Source organism: Oncorhynchus kisutch, linkage group LG30 (assembly GCF_002021735.2).
Source record: "Oncorhynchus kisutch isolate 150728-3 linkage group LG30, Okis_V2, whole genome shotgun sequence".
NCBI lineage: Eukaryota > Metazoa > Chordata > Actinopteri > Salmoniformes > Salmonidae > Oncorhynchus > Oncorhynchus kisutch.
This window is the reverse complement of record NC_034203.2, coordinates 48,997,764-49,019,841: the sequence shown is the minus strand read 5'-3', so window position 1 is coordinate 49,019,841 and position 22,078 is coordinate 48,997,764. Positions and strand designations below refer to the sequence as shown.

At 45.9% G+C, this 22,078-nt stretch overlaps 1 protein-coding gene across 1 annotated transcript; it reads left to right on the top strand.

Moving 5' to 3' along the window:
- Positions 1-1,031: 1,031 nt before the first annotated feature.
- On the top strand, positions 1,032-21,077 carry oprk1 (opioid receptor, kappa 1). The gene is made up of 4 exons (XM_031810442.1): positions 1,032-1,301; positions 5,156-5,282; positions 7,545-7,770; positions 20,073-21,077. Exons 1-4 carry the CDS (start codon positions 1,036-1,038, stop codon positions 20,669-20,671), a joined length of 1,218 nt encoding a protein of 405 aa, XP_031666302.1. The 5' UTR covers positions 1,032-1,035; the 3' UTR covers positions 20,672-21,077.
- The last annotated feature ends 1,001 nt before the right edge of the window (positions 21,078-22,078 follow it).

The following is a 22,078-nucleotide window of genomic DNA, read 5'->3' as shown; positions in this document are numbered from 1 at the left end:
CTTCACTCCTACATACTGTTGACTCGAATCAACACCCCCACTCCTCCATACTGTCTTCTAGAATCAACTAATCCACTCCTCCATACAGTCTTCTAGTATCTAGATATCACATAGTTGCTTAGTTACTGAGTGAGGCCCACATGGTAAAGACACACGTTATATGTTACAGAAAGTGTGGGGCTGCATGGTGAGGAAAGCCTGGCAACCTGAATATGTACTCTTTCTCTGTCTTTACTCAGCCTTAGTTTGCAAACACAGGCTGGTTGGTTGATGAGAAGATTACGGAATATTGAATTAGTCATTAAATATCACTGGAGAAGTATACAGACGTGTAGGCTATTATCAATGACAAAACAGTATAGCTACATAGTTTAATTGGGTATAGAAAAGAGATATGTTATTCTGCTTGCCGTCTACTTATGGCTTGGAATTAATATACATTTAATTGAGGAAGTATTAATAACTCATACAAAAAAATTGCATTGGGAAAGAAGGAATGCAGATTTAGACTACATATTGGAAACGACCATCTTTTCAGTTTTGCTTGCTGCATATAGCCGTGTGTTTCTGTGTGTAGGTGGGCTCGGTCTTCTCTCAGCTCTGATGTCACTCACTGCAAGCGCCTTAGGCTTGGAGCGTGCGCCACCAGGGAAGTCAGTGGCTAGTTCATGCGGGGAAATCTGATTGAGAGCGCGTGAAACCGTGATAGCTCGCACTACAAGGGTAGTTACTTTCTGGAAAGGATGGATGATCAAGGTTTGTTGATGGTAAAATATCCTGTTTAACTGTGGACACTTTTCACTCCAGTCAACTTTAAAAGAGGCAGTTATCAAAGGTTATGTGAATGTTATTGTTCTGTTTAAAATATTATCTTCAGATATTTATCCTATAGCCTATATTGAAACTTGTACAAACACCTCAACATGCAAATGTCATGTTAATTATTGCAACAACGCACCGTTTGAGAGTAACACTATAATCGTCAGTGTAACATTCAGTTCGTGTCTCTCCGCTGGCCCAGTTGGTTTCAGCACTATGGCCAGCGCCGGTTCCCGGGACAGTAACGGCGTTGTGCAGATCTTCAAGGAGGACCGGTGCCCATCCGGTAGGCTCGAGGACTGCCTCCTCAACTTCACCTGGCAGCCAGGTTTCCCAGAGCTGTTCAACTACACAGCTAATGGCAGCTGGCTGGGGGAACCGGAGCCCATGTCGCCAATCATCCTTATCATAGCAGCGATGTACTCCGTAGTGTTTGTGGTCGGACTGGTTGGAAACTGTCTGGTCATGTTTGTCATCATCAGGTGAGTCTGGGATAGTCATGTTCTGACTAGGTTAGTCTACTCCTGTCCCTTGTCCGTATGGTCCATGGGGAGTAAACTAGGGGTTGTAGGCTATGTGATGCATAGATGAAGGCATCACTACTTTAGCAAAGATCCAAGCATGCAGCCTTGGGAGTTTTTTTCCCCAGCGCTGGACCATGGTTAGGTGTAATCTAGACTGTGGTTAGGTGTAATCTAGACTGTGGTTCGGTGTAATCTAGACCGTGGTTAGGTGTAATCTAGACTGTGGTTCGGTGTAATCTAGACCGTGGTTAGGTGTAATCTAGACTGTGGTTCGGTGTAATCTAGACCGTATTTAGGTGTAATCAAGCCTGTGGTTAGGTGTAATCTGGACTATGGTTAGGTGTAATCTGGACCATGGTTAGGTGTAATCTAGACTGTGGTTAGGTGTAATCTAGACTGTGGTTAGGTGTAATCTAGACTGTGGTTATGGTGTAATATAGACTGTGTTTAGGTGTAATCTGGACCGTGGTTAGGTGTAATCTGGACTGTGGTTCGGTGTAATCTAGACTGTGGTTAGGTGTAATCTAGACCGTGGTTAGGTGTAATCTAGACCGTGGTTAGGTGTAATCTAGACCGTGGTTAGGTGTAATCTAGACTGTGGTTAGGTGTAATCTAGACTGTGGTTAGGTGTAATCTAGACTGTGGTTAGGTGTAATCTAGACTGTGGTTAGGTGTAATCTAGACTGTGGTTAGATGTAATCTAGACTGTGGTTAGGTGTAATCTAGACTGTGGTTAGGTGTAATCTAGACTGTGGTTAGGTGTAATCTAGACCGTGGTTAGGTGTAATCTAGACCGTGGTTAGGTGTAATCTAGACCGTGGTTAGGTGTAATCTGGACTGTGGTTAGGTGTAATCTAGACCGTGGTTAGGTGTAATCTAGACTGTGGTTAGGTGTAATCTAGACTGTGGTTAGGTGTAATCTAGACTGTGGTTAGGTGTAATCTAGACTGTGGTTAGGTGTAATCTAGACCGTGGTTAGGTGTAATCTCTAGGAATCGATCAACTATTGAAACAATTCATAAATAAACGACTAGGACCCTACTATGCTGCATTATTGTGAGGATTATGACTGTTTGTTCTGGTTTAACTTTCAACTGCTCCAGTGATTCGATGACATGCCAGGGAGTTGTCTGAGTTTCGTGCGCAACACAGAAGTTTTTTTTTTCACCTTTATTTAACCAGGTAGGCTAGTTGAGAACACCTTTATTTAACTAGGTAGGCTAGTTGAGAACAAGTTCTAATTTGCAACTGCGACCTGGCCAAGATAAAGCATAGCAGTGTGAACAGACAACACAGAGTTACACATGGAGTAAACAATTAACAAGTCAATAACACAGTAGAAAAAAAAGGGGAGTCTATATACATTGTGTGCAAAAGGCATGAGGAGGTAGGCGAATAATTACAATTTTGCAGATTAACACTGGAGTGATAAATGATCAGATGGACATGTACAGGTAGAGATATTGGTGTGCAAAAGAGCAGAAAAGTAAATAAATAAAAACAGTATGGGGATGAGGTAGGTAAAAATGGGTGGGCTATTTACCGATAGACTATGTACAGCTGCAGCGATCGGTTAGCTGCTCAGATAGCAGATGTTTGAAGTTGGTGAGGGAGATAAAAGTCTCCAACTTCAGCGATTTTTGCAATTCGTTCCAGTCACAGGCAGCAGAGTACTGGAACGAAAGGCGGCCAAATGAGGTGTTGGCTTTAGGGATGATCAGTGAGATACACCTGCTGGAGCGCGTGCTACGGGTGGGTGTTGCCATCGTGACCAGTGAACATTGTGGACGTTCCTTTGTCAAAATACAGATTTAGATTCCGATTAATTTCAAATGTAATAATTGTTCACTGTCAGTATGTGTGCATGTGCATGTGTGGGGTGCGAGCTTGTGTGTGTGTGTGAAATGGCTATGATAATGTGGTTCTCTGGATCCTTGATGCCTTTTTTTTAGAAAAACCTTTTGCTCGCTTTGAGGACAATACAGTGCCACTGACACGGGCCACTACCAAAACATGCGGGCTCTCCTTCACTGTAGCCAATGTGATTAAAACATTTCAAACGTGTTAACCCTCGCAAGGGGGTCTGAACCCCAACCTGTGCAACTGGTCCCTGGACTTCCTGATGGGCCGCCCCCAGGTGGTAAAGGTAGGCAACAACACCTCCACTACGCTCCCCCCACAAGGGTGCATACTCAGCCCCCTTCTCTACTCCCTGTTTACCCATGACTGCATTGCCACACACGTCTACAGCTCAATCATCCAGTTTGCAGATGACACAACAAAGGCCTGATTACCAACAACGATGAGCCAGACTACAGAGAGGTGGTGAGGGCCCTGTCAGAGTGGTGCCACATAATCTCTCCCTCAATGTCAACAAAACGAAGGAGCTAATCGTGGACTTCAGGAGACAGAGGGAGTACAACCCCATCCACATCGACGGGACCGCAGTGGAGAATGTGAAAAGCTTAAAGTTCCTCCATACGCATCACTGACAATCTGAAATGGTCCATCCACACAGATAATGTGGTGAAGAAGGCACAACAGCACCTCTTTAACCTCAGGAGGCTGAAGAAATTTGGCTTGGTCCATAAGACCCTCACAAACCTTTACAGATGCACGGTTGAGAGCATCCTGTCGGACTGTATCACCGCCTGGTACGCCAACTGCACCGTCCGCATCCACAGGGCTCGCCAGAGGTTAGTGCGGTCTACCCCAACGCATCACCAGCGGCACACGACCTGCCCTCCAGTCCGGTGTCATAGGAAGGCCAAGAAGGTCTCTCCAGTGAGTGAGGCTGGTAGCCTATTAGCAGATGCTTTTTTCAAAGCCTATGTCAGACAGTGAGTATAATCAGCTCCAATTAGTGTAATTTGCTCAATATTAGAAGTTGAGAAATAATGTGCATTTGAAATCATTAGAAATAAGATATTCTCCTCTTTTCCGTGGGTATGTAATTAATGTGTTCTGTTGTTGCTAGCGATATTCCTAAAAAACACAATATTTTTTCCACTTTTTTATTTTATTCAAATTTTCACAGACCCCTGCAGGTTGAATGCCCATGTAATAAAGTCAAATTATCTCTTTCTGACCAGGTATACCACTAATAAGGTCCTGTTATCTCTGTCTGACCAGGTATACCACTAATAAGGTCCTGTTATCTCTGTCTGGTCAGGTATATGACTAATACAGTCCTACTATCTCTGTCTGGTCAGGTATATGACTAATACAGTCCTATTATCTCTGTCTGGTCAGGTATATGACTAATACAGTCCTACTATCTCTGTCTGGTCAGGTATATGACTAATACAGTCCTACTATCTCTGTCTGGTCAGGTATATGACTAATACAGTCCTATTATCTCTGTCTGGTCCGGTATATGACTAATACAGTCCTAATATCTCTGTCTGGTCAGGTATATGACTAATACAGTCCTACTATCTCTGTCTGGTCAGGTATATGACTAATACAGTCCTATTATCTCTGTCTGGTCCGGTATATGACTAATACAGTCCTATTATCTCTGTCTGGTCAGGTATATGACTAATACAGTCCTACTATCTCTGTCTGGTCAGGTATATGACTAATACAGTCCTATTATCTCTGTCTGGTCCGGTATATGACTAATACAGTCCTATTATCTCTGTCTGGTCAGGTATATGACTAATACAGTCCTACTATCTCTGTCTGGTCAGGTATATGACTAATACAGTCCTATTATCTCTGTCTGGTCCAGTATATGACTAATACAGTCCTACTATCTCTGTCTGGTCAGGTATATGGCTAATAAAGTCCTATTATCTCTGTCTTTCCAGGTACACTAAGATGAATACAGCCACCAACATCTACATCTTTAATCTGGCTGTAGGCGACGCCTTAGTGACCACCACAATGCCTTTCCAGAGTACTGACTACCTGATCAACTCCTGGCCCTTCGGAGAGGTAACCCTAACCCCTGACCTCTAACCCCTAACCCTTCCAGAGTACTGACTACCTGATCAACTCCTGGCCCATCGGAGAGGTAACCCCTAACCCTTCCAGAATACTGACTACCTGCTGAACTCTTGGTCCGTCGGAGAGGTAACCCCTCACCTCTAACCCCTAACCCTTCCAGAGTACTGACTACCTGATCAACTCCTGGCCTGTCGGAGAGGTAACCCTAACCCCTGACCTCTAACCCCTAACCCTTCCAGAGTACTGACTACCTGATCAACTCCTGGCCTGTCGGAGAGGTAACCCTAACCCCTGACCTCTAACCCCTAACCCTTCCAGAGTACTGACTACCTGCTGAACTTCTGGCCCGTCGGAGAGGTAACCCCTAACCCCTGACCTCTAACCCCTAACCCTTCCAGAATACTGACTACCTGCTGAACTTCTGGCCCGTCGGAGAGGTAACCCCTAACCCTTCCAGAATACTGACTACCTGCTGATCTCCTGGCCCGTCGGAGAGGTAACCCCTGACCTCTAACCCCTAACCTTTCCAGAGTACTGACTACCTGCTGAACTCCTGGCCCGTCGGAGAGGTAACCCTAAACCTTGACCTCTAACCCCTAACCCTTCCAGAGTACTGACTACCTGCTGAACTCCTGGCCCATCGGAGAGGTAACCCCTAACCCCTGACCTCTAACCCCTAACCCTTCCAGAGTACTGACTACCTGCTGAACTCTTGGTCCGTCGGAGAGGAAACCCCTAACCTCTAACCCCTAACCCTTCCAGAGTACTGACTACCTGCTGAACTCCTGGCCCGTCGGAGAGGTAACCCCTAACCCCTGACCTATAACCCCTAACACTTCCAGAGTACTGACTACCTGCTGAACCTTTGGTCTGTCGGAGAGGTAACCCCTAACCTCTAACCCCTAACCCTTCCAGAGTACTGACTACCTGCTGAACTCTTGGCCTGTCGGAGAGGTGGCAGATTACTGTTCCTCAGTAGCATAATGTTTGTCAGATTACTGTACCTCAGTAGCATAATGTTTGTCAGATTACTGTACCTCAGTAGCATAATGTTTGTCAGATTACTGTACCTCAGTAGCATAATGTTTGTCAGATTACTGTACCTCAGTAGCATAATGTTTGTCAGATTACTGTACCTCAGTAGCATAATGTTTGGCAGATTACTGTACCTCAGTAGCATAATGTTTGTCAGATTACTGTACCTCAGTAGCATAATGTTTGTCAGATTACTGTACCTCAGTAGCATAATGTTTGTCAGATTACTGTACCTCAGTAGCATAATGTTTGTCAGATTACTGTTCCTCAGTAGCATAATGTTTGGCAGATTACTGTACCTCAGTAGCATAATGTTTGTCAGATTACTGTACCTCAGTAGCATAATGTTTGGCAGATTACTGTACCTCAGTAGCATAATGTTTGGCAGATTACTGTACCTCAGTAGCATAATGTTTGGCAGATTACTGTACCTCAGTAGCATAATGTTTGTCAGATTACTGTTCCTCAGTAGCATAATGTTTGTCAGATTACTGTACCTCAGTAGCATAATGTTTGTCAGATTACTGTACCTCAGTAGCATAATGTTTGTCAGTTTACTATACCTCAGTAGCATAATGTTTGTCAGATTACTGTACCTCAGTAGCATAATGTTTGTCAGATTACTGTACCTCAGTAGCATAATGTTTGTCAGATTACTGTACCTCAGTAGCATAATGTTTGTCAGATTACTGTACCTCAGTAGCATAATGTTTGTCAGATTACTGTACCTCAGTAGCATAATGTTTGTCAGATTACTGTACCTCAGTAGCATAATGTTTGTCAGATTACTGTTCCTCAGTAGCATAATGTTTGTCAGATTACTGTACCTCAGTAGCATAATGTTTGTCAGATTACTGTACCTCAGTAGCATAATGTTTGGCAGATTACTGTACCTCAGTAGCATAATGTTTGGCAGATTACTGTACCTCAGTAGCATAATGTTTGTCAGATTACTGTACCTCAGTAGCATAATGTTTGGCAGATTACTGTACCTCAGTAGCATAATGTTTGTCAGATTACTGTACCTCAGTAGCATAATGTTTGTCAGATTACTGTACCTCAGTAGCATAATGTTTGTCAGATTACTGTACCTCAGTAGCATAATGTTTGTCAGATTACTGTACCTCAGTAGCATAATGTTTGGCAGATTACCTACTCTGTCTGTCCTGTGGTGAGATGATTTGAAAAGGCATTAAGCATATTTCTCTCCTTCAGGTGGTGTGTAAGGTGTTCATCAGTATAGACTACTACAACATGTTCACCAGTATCTTCACTCTGACCATGATGTCAGTGGATCGATATGTAGCTGTGTGTCACCCGGTCAAGGCTCTGGACTTTAGAACTCCCGTGAAAGCGAAGATCATCAACGTTCTCATCTGGGTTTCATCCTCCGCTGCCGGCATCCCTGCTCTAGTGCTGGGCAGCACACAGAACAACAACGGTACACACACCCGCTCACACACATGCACTGACACACGCACGAGCACACACACACACACAGTCATATTGATTACCTATTGAATCCGGTCAGTGTGTATGGTTTAGGATTTAGGGGTCGATGTGGGATTATGTCTGTCGAGGAGTAGAGGCTTTGTATGAGAAGGAAAAGTGCATTATTGGTTATTTGAGTTTCAGGGAGACAAATACATATAATGGATCTGTTCACCTCATCCGCTGAAAGCTGCTGATTGGTCAGTAAGATGTATAAAGCTTTCTGATTGGTAAATCTGCGCTCTGGAACACAGGCAGGACAGACAGAATCTGATAAATGATCATAAAAGTACATGGGACTTATATAGCTCTTTCCATCTGTTATAATATAACATGGTACATACAGTTGAAGTCGGAAGTTTACATACACCTTGCCAAATACATTTAAACTCAGTTTTTCACCATTCCTGACATTTAATCCTAGTAGAAATTCCCTGTCTTAGGTCAGTTAGGATTACCACTTTATTTTAAGAATGTGAAATGTCAGAATGATAATCAAGAGAATGTAACGCCCGGGGTGTAGTGGAGGAAGAAGTCAGGCGCAGGAAGCAGAGAGTTCAGGGTAGCGCTACTTTATTTGCACCACAATGCTGAAACGACGCCAACCCAAACAAATGCCCCAAACACGGGGAACTTAAACAGTCCAGCAAAATACAAAATACACAGACAACGTGACCTTCAGCCGTGTACAACATGTACACTGAAAACAATCCTGCACAACCAGCAGGCGGACCGGCTGGTAAATAAAGCCCAACCAATTAGCCTAAACTAAACACAGGTGCAACTAATAAACAGAAAAGGGGGAAAAGGGATCAGTGGCAGCTAGTAGGCCGGTGACGACGACCGCCGAGCGCCACCCGAACAGGAGGGGGAGCCACTTTCGGTAGGAGTCGTGACAGAGAATGATTTATTTCAGCTTTTCTTTCTTTCAACACATTCCCAGTGGGTCAGAAGTTTACACTCAAATCTGGACTCATCAGACCATAGGAAATTTCCACCAGTCTAGTGTCCATTGCTTGTGTTTCTTGGCCCAAGCAAGTGTCTTCTTATTATTGATGTCCTTTATAAAAGTACAGGAGGTGAATTTAATAGTACAAAAAACCTGCAACAACACAAAACATGAGTAGCATCTGGACATGAGAAACATAACTAATACTGCCTGTGAAATGAACCAAAGGGAGTGACAGATATAGGGAAGGTAATCATAGAAGTGATGGAGTCCAGGTGAGTCTCATGAGGTGCAGTGCGCGTAACAATGGTGGCAGGTGTGTGTAATAATAAGTAAACTGGCGACAACGAGAGCCAGAGAGGAGGAGAGGGAGTAGACATGACACCTACCTTGTCACAACTTAACTGATTGGCTCAAACGCATTAAGAAGGAAAGAAATTCCACAAACGAACTTTTAACAAGGCACACCCGTTAATTGAAATGCATTCCAGGTGCCTACCTCATGAAGCTGGTTGAGAGAATGCCAAGAATGTGCGAAGCTGTCATCAAGGCAAAGGGTGGCTACTTTGAAGAGTCTCCTGCCTAGATGACTACGGACCCATGGCACTCAAGTCTGTAGCCATGAAGTGCTTTGAAAGGCTGATCATAGCTCACATCAACACCATTATCCCAGAAACCCTAGACCCACTCCAATTAGCATACCGCCCTAATAGATCCACAGATGATCCAATCTCAATCACTCCACACTGCCCTTTCCCACCTGGATCACCTATGTGACAATGCTATTCATTGACTACAGCTCAGTGTTCAACACCATAGTACCCTCAAAGCTCATCACTAAGCTAAGGTTCCTGGGACTAAACACTTCCCTCTGCAACTGGATCCTTGACTTCCTGACGGGCCGCCCCCAGGTGGTAACGGTAGGCAACAACACATCCGCCACACTGATACTCAACACGGGGGCCCCTCAGGGGTGCGTGCTCAGTCCCCTCCTGTACTCCCTGTGCACTCATGACTGCACGGCCAGGCACGACTCCAACACCATCATTAAGTTTTCCGATGACACAACAGTGACCACCGACGATGATTAGACAGTATATAGGGAGGAGGTCAGAGACCTGGCCGTGTGGTGCCAGGACAACAACTTCTCCCTCAACATGATCAAGACAAAGGAGATGATTGTGGACTACAGGAAAATAAGGACCAAGCATGCCCCCATTCTCATCGACGGGGCTGTAGTGTAGCAGGTTGAGAGCTTCAAGTTCCTTGGTGTCCACATCACTAACAAACTATCATGGTCGAAGCAGACCAAGATAGTTGTGAAGAGGGCACAACAAAGCCTATTCCCCCTCAAGAGACTGAAAAGATTTGGCATGGGGTCCTCAGATCCTCAAAACGTTATATGACTGCACCATCGAGAGCTTCCTGACTGGTTGCATCACTGCCTGGTATGGCAACAGCTCGGTCTCCGACCGCAAGGCACTAGAGGGTAGTACATCACTGGGCCTAGTACATCACTGGGGCCAGGTTTCCTGCCATTCAGGACCTGTATACCTGGCGGTATCAGAGGAAGGCCCTAAAAAATGGTCAAAGACCCCAGCCACCCTAGTCATAGATTGTTCTCTACTACCGCACAGAAAGCGGTACCGGAGCACCAAGTCTAGGTCCAAAAGGCGTAACAGCTTCTACCCCCAAGCCATAAGACTCCTGAACAGCTAATCAAATGGCTACCCAGACTATCTGCATTACCCCCTTCCCCCTCTTTTACGCTGCTGTTAGTCTCTGTTTATTATCTATGCATAGTCACTTTAACCCTACCTACAGCTACATATTACCTCAATTATTTTGACTAACCGGTGCCCACGCACATTGACTCTGTACCGGTACCCCCTGTATATAGCCTCCACATTGACTCTGTACCGGTACCCCCTGTATATAGTCTCCACATTGACTCTGTACCATAACACCCTGTATATAGCCTCCACATTGACTCTGTACCGTAACACCCTGTATATAGCCTCCACAATGACTCTGTACCAGTACCCCCTGTATATAGCCTCCACATTGACTCTGTACCGGTGCCCCCTGTATATAGCCTCCACATTGACTCTGTACTGTAACACCCTGTATATAGCCTCCACAATGACTCTGTACCAGTACCCCCTGTATATAGCCTCCGCATTGACTCTGTACCGGTGCCCCCTGTATATAGCCTCCACATTGACTCTGTACCCTAACACCCTGTATATAGCCTCCACATTGACTCTGTACCAGTACCCCTGTATATAGACTCCACATTGACTCTGTACTGGTACCCCTTGTATATAGCCTCCACATTGACTCTGTACCGGTACCCCCTGCATATAGCCTCCACATTGACTCTGTACCGGTACCCCTGTATATAGACTCCACATTGACTCTGTACTGGTACCCCTTGTATATAGCCTCCACATTGACTCTGTACCGGTACCCCCTGTATATAGCCTCCACATTGACTCTGTACCGGTACCCCTGTATATAGCCTCCACATTGACTCTGTACCGGTACCCCCTGCATATAGCCTCCACATTTACTCTGTACCGGTACCCCCTGTATATAGCCTCCACATTGACTCTGTACCGGTACCCCCTGTATATAGCCTCCACATTGACTCTGTACCGGTACCCCCTGCATATAGCCTCCACATTGACTCTGTACCGGTACCCCCTGTATATAGCCTCCACATTGACTCTGTACCGGTACCCCCTGTATATAGCCTACACATTGACTCTGTACCGGTACCCCCTGCATATAGCCTACACATTGACTCTGTACCGGTACCCCCTGCATATAGCCTACACATTGACTCGGTACCGGTACCCCCTGCATATAGCCTCCACATTGACTCTGTACCGGTACCCCCTGCATATAGCCTCCACATTGACTCTGTACCGGTACCCCCTGCATATAGCCTCCACATTGACTCTGTACCGGTACCCCCTGCATATAGCCTCCACATTGACTCTGTACCGGTACCCCCTGTATATAGCCTCCACATTGACTCTGTACCAGTACCCCCTGTATATAGCCTCCACATTGACTCTGTACCGGTACCCCCTGTATATAGCCTCCACATTGACTCTGTACCGGTACCCCCTGTATATAGCCTCCACATTGACTCTGTACCGGTACCCCCTGTATATAGCCTCCACATTGACTCTGTACCGGTACCCCCTGTATATAGCCTCCACATTGACTCTGTACCGGTACCCCCTGTATATAGCCTCCACATTGACTCTGTACCGTAATACCCTGTATATAGCCTCCACATTGACTCTGTACCGGTACCCCCTGCATATAGCCTCCACATTGACTCTGTACCAGTACCCCCTGCATATAGCCTCCACATTGACTCTGTACCGTAATACCCTGTATATAGCCTCCACATTGACTCTGTACCAGTACCCCCTGTATATAGCCTCCACATTGACTCTGTACCGGTACCCCCTGTATATAGCCTCCACATTGACTCTGTACCGGTACCCCCTGTATATAGCCTCCACATTGACTCTGTACCGGTACCCCCTGTATATAGCCTCCACATTGACTCTGTACCGGTACCCCCTGCATATAGCCTCCACATTGACTCTGTACCGGTACCCCCTGCATATAGCCTACACATTGACTCTGTACCGGTACCCCCTGTATATAGCCTCCACATTGACTCTGTACCGGTACCCCCTGTATATAGCCTCCACATTGACTCTGTACCGGTACCCCCTGCATATAGCCTCCACATTGACTCTGTACCGGTACCCCCTGCATATAGCCTCCACATTGACTCTGTACCGGTACCCCCTGTATATAGCCTCCACATTGACTCTGTACCGGTACCCCCTGTATATAGTCTCCACATTGACTCGGTACCGGTACCCCCTGTATATAGCCTCCACATTGCCTCGGTACCGGTACCACCTGTATATAGCCTCCACATTGACTCTGTACCGGTACCCCCTGTATATAGCCTCCACATTGACTCTGTACCGGTACCCCTGTATATAGCCTCCACATTGACTCTGTACCAGTACCCCCTGTATATAGCCTCCACATTGACTCTGTACCGGTACCCCCTGCATATAGCCTCCACATTGACTCTGTACCGGTACCCCCTGTATATAGCCTCCACATTGACTCTGTACCGGTATCCCCTGTATATAGCCTCCACATTGACTCTGTACCGGTACCCCCTGTATATAGCCTCCACATTGACTCTGTACCGGTACCCCTGTATATAGCCTCCACATTGACTCTGTACCGGTATCCCCTGTATATAGCCTCCACATTGACTCTGTACCGGTACCCCCTGTATATAGCCTCCACATTGACTCTGTACCGGTACCCCCTGTATATAGCCTCCACATTGACTCTGTACCGGTACCCCCTGTATATAGCCTCCACATTGACTCTGTACCGGCACCCCCTGTATATAGCCTCCACATTGACTCTGTACCGGTACCCCCTGTATATAGCCTCCACATTGACTCTGTACCGGTACCCCCTGTATATAGCCTCCACATTGACTCTGTACCGGTACCCCCTGTATATAGCCTCCACATTGACTCTGTACCGGTACCCCCTGTATATAGCCTCCACATTGACTCTGTACCGGTACCCCCTGTATATAGCCTCCACATTGACTCTGTACCGGTACCCCTGTATATAGCCTCCACATTGACTCTGTACCAGTACCCCCTGTATATAGCCTCCACATTGACTCTGTACCAGTACCCCCTGTATATAGCCTCCACATTGACTCTGTACCGGTACCCCCTGTATATAGCCTCCACATTGACTCTGTACCGGTACCCCCTGTATATAGCCTCCACATTGACTCTGTACCGGTACCCCCTGTATATAGCCTCCACATTGACTCTGTACCGGTACCCCCCTGTATATAGCCTCCACATTGACTCTGTACCGGTACCCCCTGTATATAGCCTCCACATTGACTCTGTACCGTAATACCCTGTATATAGCCTCCACATTGACTCTGTACCGGTACCCCCCTGCATATAGCCTCCACATTGACTCTGTACCAGTACCCCCTGCATATAGCCTCCACATTGACTCTGTACCGTAATACCCTGTATATAGCCTCCACATTGACTCTGTACCAGTACCCCCTGTATATAGCCTCCACATTGACTCTGTACCGGTACCCCCTGTATATAGCCTCCACATTGACTCTGTACCGGTACCCCCTGTATATAGCCTCCACATTGACTCTGTACCAGTACCCCCTGCATATAGCCTCCACATTGACTCTGTACCGTAACACCCTGTATATAGCCTCCACATTGACTCTGTACCGTAATACCCTGTATATAGCCTCCACATTGACTCTGTACCAGTACCCCCTGTATATAGCCTCCACATTGACTCTGTACCAGTACCCCCTGCATATAGCCTCCACATTGACTCTGTACCGTAACACCCTGTATATAGCCTCCACATTGACTCTGTACCGTAATACCCTGTATATAGCCTCCACATTGACTCTGTATTGGTACCCCCTGTATATAGCCTCCACATTGACTCTGTACCGGTACCCCCTGTATATAGCCTCCACATTGACTCTGTACCGTAACACCCTGTATATAGCCTCCACATTGACTCTGTACCGGTACCCCCTGTATATAGCCTCCACATTGACTCTGTACTGGTACCCCCTGTATATAGCCTCCACATTGACTCTGTACCGGTACACCCTGTATATAGCCTCCACATTGACTCTGTACCGGTACCCCCTGTATATAGCCTCCACATTGACTCTGTACTGGTACCCCCTGTATATAGCCTCCACATTGACTCTGTACCGGTACACCCTGTATATAGCCTCCACATTGACTCTGTACCGGTACCCCCTGTATATAGCCTCCACATTGACTCTGTACCGGTACCCCCTGTATATAGCCTCCACATTGACTCTGTACCGGTACCCCCTGTATATAGCCTCCACATTGACTCTGTACTGGTACCCCCTGTATATAGCCTCCACATTGACTCTGTACCGGTACCCCCTGTATATAGCCTCCACATTGACTCTGTACCGGTACCCCCTGCATATAGCCTCCACATTGACTCTGTACCGGTACCCCCTGTATATAGCCTCCACATTGAATCTGTACCGGTACCCCCTGTATATAGCCTCCACATTGGACTCTGGTACCGGTACCCCCTGTATATAGCCTCCACATTGACTCTGTACCGGTACCCCCTGTATATAGCCTCCACATTGACTCTGTACCGGTACCCCCTGCATATAGCCTCCACATTGACTCTGTACCGGTACCCTCTGTATATAGCCTCCACATTGACTCTGTACCGGTACCCCTGCATATAGCCTCCACATTGACTCTGTACCGGTACCCTCTGTATATAGCCTCCACATTGACTCTGTACCGGTACCCTCTGTATATAGCCTCCACATTGACTCTGTACCGGTACCCCCTGTATATAGCCTCCACATTGACTCTGTACCGGTACCCCCTGTATATAGCCTCGCTATTGTTATTTTACTCTTTGCTCTTTAACTATTTGTTACTTTTATTTTTTATGTATCTATTTTTTTTACTTAACACTTATTTTTCTTAAAACTGCATTGTTGGTTAAGGGCTTGTAAGCATTTCACTGTATTCAGCACATGTGTATTCAGCATTTCACTGTGAGGTATTCGGCGCATGTGACAAATACAATTTGATTTGATTTGGACCTGGGGATGACGTGGTGGTACGGAGTGAGGGTTGATATGGAAGAAGAAGGTCTGAGAGGTAGGGGGGGGGGCAAGGTGGTGAAGTTCTGAGAGGTAGGGGGGGGGGCAAGGTGGTGAAGGTCTGAGAGGTAGGGGGGGGCTTTGTAGGGCAGAAGAAGGATCTTGTAATCAATGCGTTAGGAGACAGGGAGTAATTCATGGAGGACAGGGGCGATGTCAAATCAAATTTAATTTTCACATAAACGTGATTAGCAGATATTTTTGCAGGTGTAGCAAAATGCTTATGATTCTAGCTCTGACAGTGCAGTAATATCTAACAAATTACAAAGCAAACCCAATACACACAATGTAGGAATGAATTAAGACTATATACAGTGGGGCAAAAAAGTATTTCGTCAGCCACCAATTGTGCAAGTTCTCCCACTTAAAAAGATGAGAGAGGCATGTAATTTTCATCATAGGTACACTTCAACTATGACAGACAAAATGAGAAAAAAAATCCAGAAAATCTGTAGGATTTTTTATGAATTAATTTGGAAAAGATGGTGGAAAATAAGTATTTGGTCAATAACAAAAAGTGTATCTCAATACTTTGTTATATACCCTTTGTTGGCAATGACAGAGGTCAAACGTTTTCTGTAAGTCTTCACAGGTTTTCACACAGTGTTGCTGGTATTTTATCCCATTCCTCCATGCAGATCTCCTCTAGAGCAGTGATCTTTTGGGGCTGTTGCTGGGCAACACGGACTTTCAACTCCCTCCAAAGATTTTCTATGGGGTTGAGATCTAGAGACTGGCTAGGCCACTCCAGGACCTTGAAATGCTTCTTACGAAGCCACTCCTTCGTTGCCCGGGCGGTGTGTTTGGGATCATTGTCATGCTGAAAGACCCATCCACGTTTCATCTTCAATGCCCTTGCTGATGGAAGGAGGTTTTCACTCAAAATCTCATGATACATGGCCCCATTCATTCTTTCCTTTACACGGATCAGCCGTCCTGGTCCCTTTGCAGAAAAACAGCCCCAAAGCATGATGTTTCCACCCCCATGCTTCACAGTAGGTATGGTGTTCTTTGGATGCAACTCAGCATTCTTTGTCCTCCAAACACGACGAGTTGAGTTTTTACAAAAAAGTTATATTTTGGTTTCATCTGACCATATCACATTGTCCCAATCTTCTTCTGGATCATCCAAATTCTCTCTAGCAAATTTCAGACAGGCCTGGACATGTACTGGCACGGGGGAAACGTCTGGCACTGCAGGATTTGAGTCCCTGGCAGCGTAGTGTGTTACTGATGGTAGGCTTTGTTACTTTGGTCCCAGCTCTCTGCAGGTCATTCACTAGGTCCCCCTGTGTGGTTCTGGGAGTTTTGCTCACCGTTCTTGTGATCATTTTGACCCCACGGGGTGAGATCTTGCGTGGAGATTATCAGTGGTCTTGTATGTCTTCCATTTCCTAATAATTGCTCCCACAGTTGATTTCTTCAAACCAAGCTGCTTACCTATTGCAGATTCAGTCTTCCCAGCCTGGTGCAGGTCTACAATTTTGTTTCTGGTGTCCTTTGACAGCTCTTTGGTCTTGGCCATAGTGGAGTTTGGAGTGTGACTGTTTGAGGTTGTGGACAGGTGTCTTTTATACTGATAACAAGTTCAAACAGGTGCCATTAATACAGGTAACGAGTGGAGGACAGAGGAGCCTCTTAAAGAGGAAGTTACAGGTCTGTGAGAGCCAGAAATCTTTCTTGTTTGTAGGTGACCAAATACTTATTTTCCACCATAATTTGCAAATAAATTCATTAAAAATCCTACTGATTTTCTGGATTTTTTTTTCTCTCATTTTGTCTATCATAGTTGAAGTGTACCTATGATGAAAATTACAGGCCTCTCTCATATTTTTAAATGGGAGAACCTGCACAATTGGTGGCTGACTAAATACATTTTTGCCCCACTGTACATATGGACAAGCGATGTCAGAGCGGACTAAGATACGTAGAATAATACAGTATATACATATGAGATGAGTAATGCCAGATATGTAAACATTATTAAAGTGACTTGTGTTTCCTTCCTTAAAGTGGCCAGTGATTTCTAGTCTGAGTCTGTAGGCAGCAGACTCTAATGTGCTGGACATGTCTGTTTAACAGTCTGATGGCCTTGAGATAGATGCTGTTTTTCAGTCTCTCAGTCACAGCTTTGATGCACCTGTACTGACCTCACCTTCTGGATGATAGCGGGGTAAACAGGCAGTGGCTCGGGTGGTTGTTGTCCTTGATAATCTTTCTAGCCTGCCTGTGACATTGGGTGTTGTAGGTGTCCTGGAGGGCAGGTAGTTTGCCCCCGGTAATGCGTTGGGCAGACCGCACCACCCTCTGGAGAGCCTTGAGGTTGCAGGTGGTGCATTTGCCATACCAGGTGGTGATATAGCCCGACAGGATGATTTCAATTGTGCACCTGTAAAAGTTTGTGATGGTTTTAGGTGACAAGACAAATTTCTTCAGCCTCCTCTGTTGCTCCTTCTTCACCACACTGTCTGTGTTAGTGGTCCATTTCAGTTTGTCAGTGATGTGAGTATCAGGATGAGGATCAGCAGAGTGGAGATGATGTTTCCTACCTTCACCACCTGTGGGCGGCCCGTCAGGAAGTGGTGCCAGAACTTGGTGTGGGTGAGGTGTTGGGCTTCAGTAATATGAGTTAGGTTGAGATCAGACAGTGGGAACAGGGAGGGGTAATATGAGTTAGGTTGAGGTCAGACAGTGGGAACAGGGAGGGGTAATATGAGTTAGGTTGAGGTCAGACAGTGGGAACAGGGAGGGGTCAGATAGTGGGAACAGGGAGGGGTCAGACAGTGGGAACAGGGAGGGGTCAGACAGTGGGAACAGGGAGGGGTCAGACAGTGGGAACAGGGAGGGGTCAGATAGTGGGAACAGGGAGGGGTCAGACAGTGGGAACAGGGAGGGGTCAGACAGTGGGAACAGGGAGGGGTCAGACAGTGGGAACAGGGAGGGGTCAGATAGTGGGAACAGGGAGGGGTCAGACAGTGGGAACAGGGAGGGGTCAGACAGTGGGAACAGGGATGGGTCAGATAGTGGGAACAGGGAGGGGTCAGACAGTGGGAACAGGGAGGGGTCAGACAGTGGGAACAGGGAGGGGTCAGACAGTGGGAACAGGGAGGGGTAATATGAGTTAGGTTGAGGTCAGACAGAGCAGATGAGGTCTAGTATGTGTCCCTTGATGTGACTGTGAACATTGAAATCAGAGGCAAGTTTTGGGTTTGATAAGTCCATGTGAATATTCATATCACCAAGCAACAGACAGCGGGAGGAGAGTGGGACAGACAGTGGGAGTATTTCAGACAGAATGGTTCATTAGCTTTAGGAGGACGGTACACAAGTAGAGTGGTCATGGAGCAAGATGATTTGCAAACAATGTATTGAAATGAGGAGACAGTAGTGAGAGATAGTTCAGTTATTTCGATTTTAGAGTTTACAATGGTTAAAAGAAAATGAATCCCAAGGTTGTTGCTTGTCTATAAATCAGACCACTGTCTATACACCAGACCACTGTCTATACACCAGACCACTGTCTATACACCAGACCACTGTCTATACACCAGACCACTGTCTAAACACCAGAACATTGTCTATACACCCGACCACTGTCTATACATCAGACCACTGTCTATACACCAGACCACTGTCTATACACCAGACCACTGTCTATACACCAGACCACTGTCTATACACCAGAACACTGTCTATACACCAGAACACTGTCTATACATCAGACCACTGTCTATACACCCGACCACTGTCTATACACCCGACCACTGTCTATACACCAGACCACTGTCTATACACCAGACCACTGTCTATACACCAGACCACTGTCTATACACCAGAACACTGTCTATACACCAGACCACTGTCTAAACACCAGACCACTGTCTAAACACCAGATCACTGTCTATACACCAGACCACTGTCTATACACCAGACCACTGTCTATACACCAGACCACTGTCTATACACCAGACCACTGTCTATACACCAGACCACTGTCTATACACCAGAACACTGTCTATACACCAGAACACTGTCTATACATCAGACCACTGTCTATACACCAGACCACTGTCTATACACCAGATCACTGTCTATACACCAGACCACTGTCTATACACCAGACCACTGTCTATACACCAGACCACTGTCTATACACCAGACCACTGTCTATACATCAGATCACTGTCTATACACCAGAACACTGTCTAACTGATACACCAGTTAGATTTAGGGTTAGTTTGTGTTATTTGGGGTTAGTTATGGATAATGTTATTGTTATATCTCTAGGTTAGGGTTAGTTAGAGATAATGTTATTGTTATATCTCTAGGTTAGGGTTAGTTAGAGATAATGTTATTGTTATATCTCTAGGTTAGGGTTAGTTAGAGATAATGTTATTGTTATATCTCTAGGTTAGGGTTAGTTAGAGATAATGTTATTGCTATATCTCTAGGTTAGGGTTAGTTAGAGATAATGTTATTGTTATGTCTCTAGGTACCACAGAGTGTGCCCTCCAGTTCCCTGACCCCTATCTCTACTGGGACACAGTGATGAAGATCTGTGTGTTCATCTTCGGCTTCGTGGCCCCCCTCCTCATCGTCAGTGTGTGTTATACCCTCATGGTTCTGCGTCTGAAGAGCGTGCGGCTGCTCTCTGGCTCCCGGGAGAAGGACCGGAACCTGCGGCGGATCACCCGGCTGGTTCTGGTGGTGGTAGCAGTGTTCATAGTCTGCTGGACGCCTATCCACATCTTTATCCTGGTTAAGATGCTGGCGCCCCCCGGGGGCATCCTCGAGACCACGCCCGTCATGGCAGCCTACTTCTTCTGCGTTGCCCTGGGTTACACTAACAGCAGCCTCAACCCCATTCTCTACGCCTTCCTGGATGAGAACTTCAAACGCTGCTTCAGGGACTTCTGCTGTCCGGGGGGGAGGGGGGCAGGGGGGGACAGCCAGGGGGGGAGTCGAGTGAGGAGCACGTTGAGGAGCTACACCTGTCCACCTAGGGCTCGGGGGCAGGGGGGAGGCCAAGGGGGACAGAGGGAGGGGGAGGTCGGTATGACTAGCGGTGGAGCTGGACCAGTCCTCCCTTAACTCCCACAGCAGTGAACGGGTTGACTCCGATTGCATCGTCTATCTCCGGGAGAGTATTACAGCACCGTTTTCTGATGTGTTCTAGAGCAGTACATCCTTCACCTCACCACCTCTCTCTTAGCCTGACCCAGTCCTAAAGAGACCCAGGTCTTCTCTTCTAACTGAGGGACAGCAGTACATCCTTCACCTCACCACCGCTCTCTTAACCTGACCCAGTCCTAAAGAGACCCAGGTCTTCTCTTCTAACTGAGGGACAGCAGTACATCCTTCACCTCACCAATTGCTAACAAATGTTCAGTCTCAGTTAACCTGTCTGGGAACGGGGTTCAAATGGCCAAAAGCCAATGAAATTGCAGGGCGCCAAATTCAATCAACATAAATCTTATAAATCAAATTTCTCAAACATACAAGTATTAGGCACCATTTTAAAGATAAGATTCTCGTTAATCCAGCCACAGTGTCTGATTTCAAAAAGGCTTTACAGTGAAAGCTCCACAAACGATTATGTTAGGTCACCACTAAGTCACAGAAAAACACAGAGAGAGTTGTCACAAAACGCAGAAATATAGATAAAATTAATCACTAACCTTTGATGATCTTCATCAGATGACACTCATAGGACTTCATGTTACACAATACATGTATGTTTTGTTCGATAAAGTGAATATTTATATCCAAAAATCTCATTTTACATTGGCGTGTTATGTTCAGTAGTTCCAAAACATGCGGGGATTTTACAGAGAGCCACATCAATTCACAGAAATACCATAATAAACATTGATAATAGATACAACTATTATACATGGAACTTTATATAAACTTCTCCTTAATGCAACCGCTGTGTCAGATTTTTGAGAAACTTAACAGAAAAAGCATAATCTGAGTACGGCGCTCAGAGCCCAAAACAGCCAAAGAAATATCCGCCATATTGTGCAGTCAACATTAGTCAGAAATAGCATTATAAATATTCACTTACCTTTGATGATCTTCATCAGAATGCACTCCCAGGAATCCCAGTTCCACAATAAATGTTTGATTTGTTCGATAAAGTTCATTATTTATGTCCAAACACCTCCTTTTGTTAGGGCGTTTAGTAAACAAATCGAAACTCACAAGGCGCGGGCAAGTCCAGCGGAAATGTCGGATGAAAATTCCAAAAAGTTATATTACTGGTCGTAGAAACATATCAAACAATGTATAGAATCAATCTTCAGGATGTTTTTATCATAAATGTTCAATAATGTCCTAACCGGAGAATTCCATTGTCTGTAGAAAAGCAATGGAACGAGAGGTAACTTTCTCATGACCGCGCGTCACGAGCCCCAGACCTCTGACTCAATCCCATGACATTCCCCCCTCCTTCACAGTAGAAGCCTGAAACAATGTTCTAGAGACTGTTGACATCTA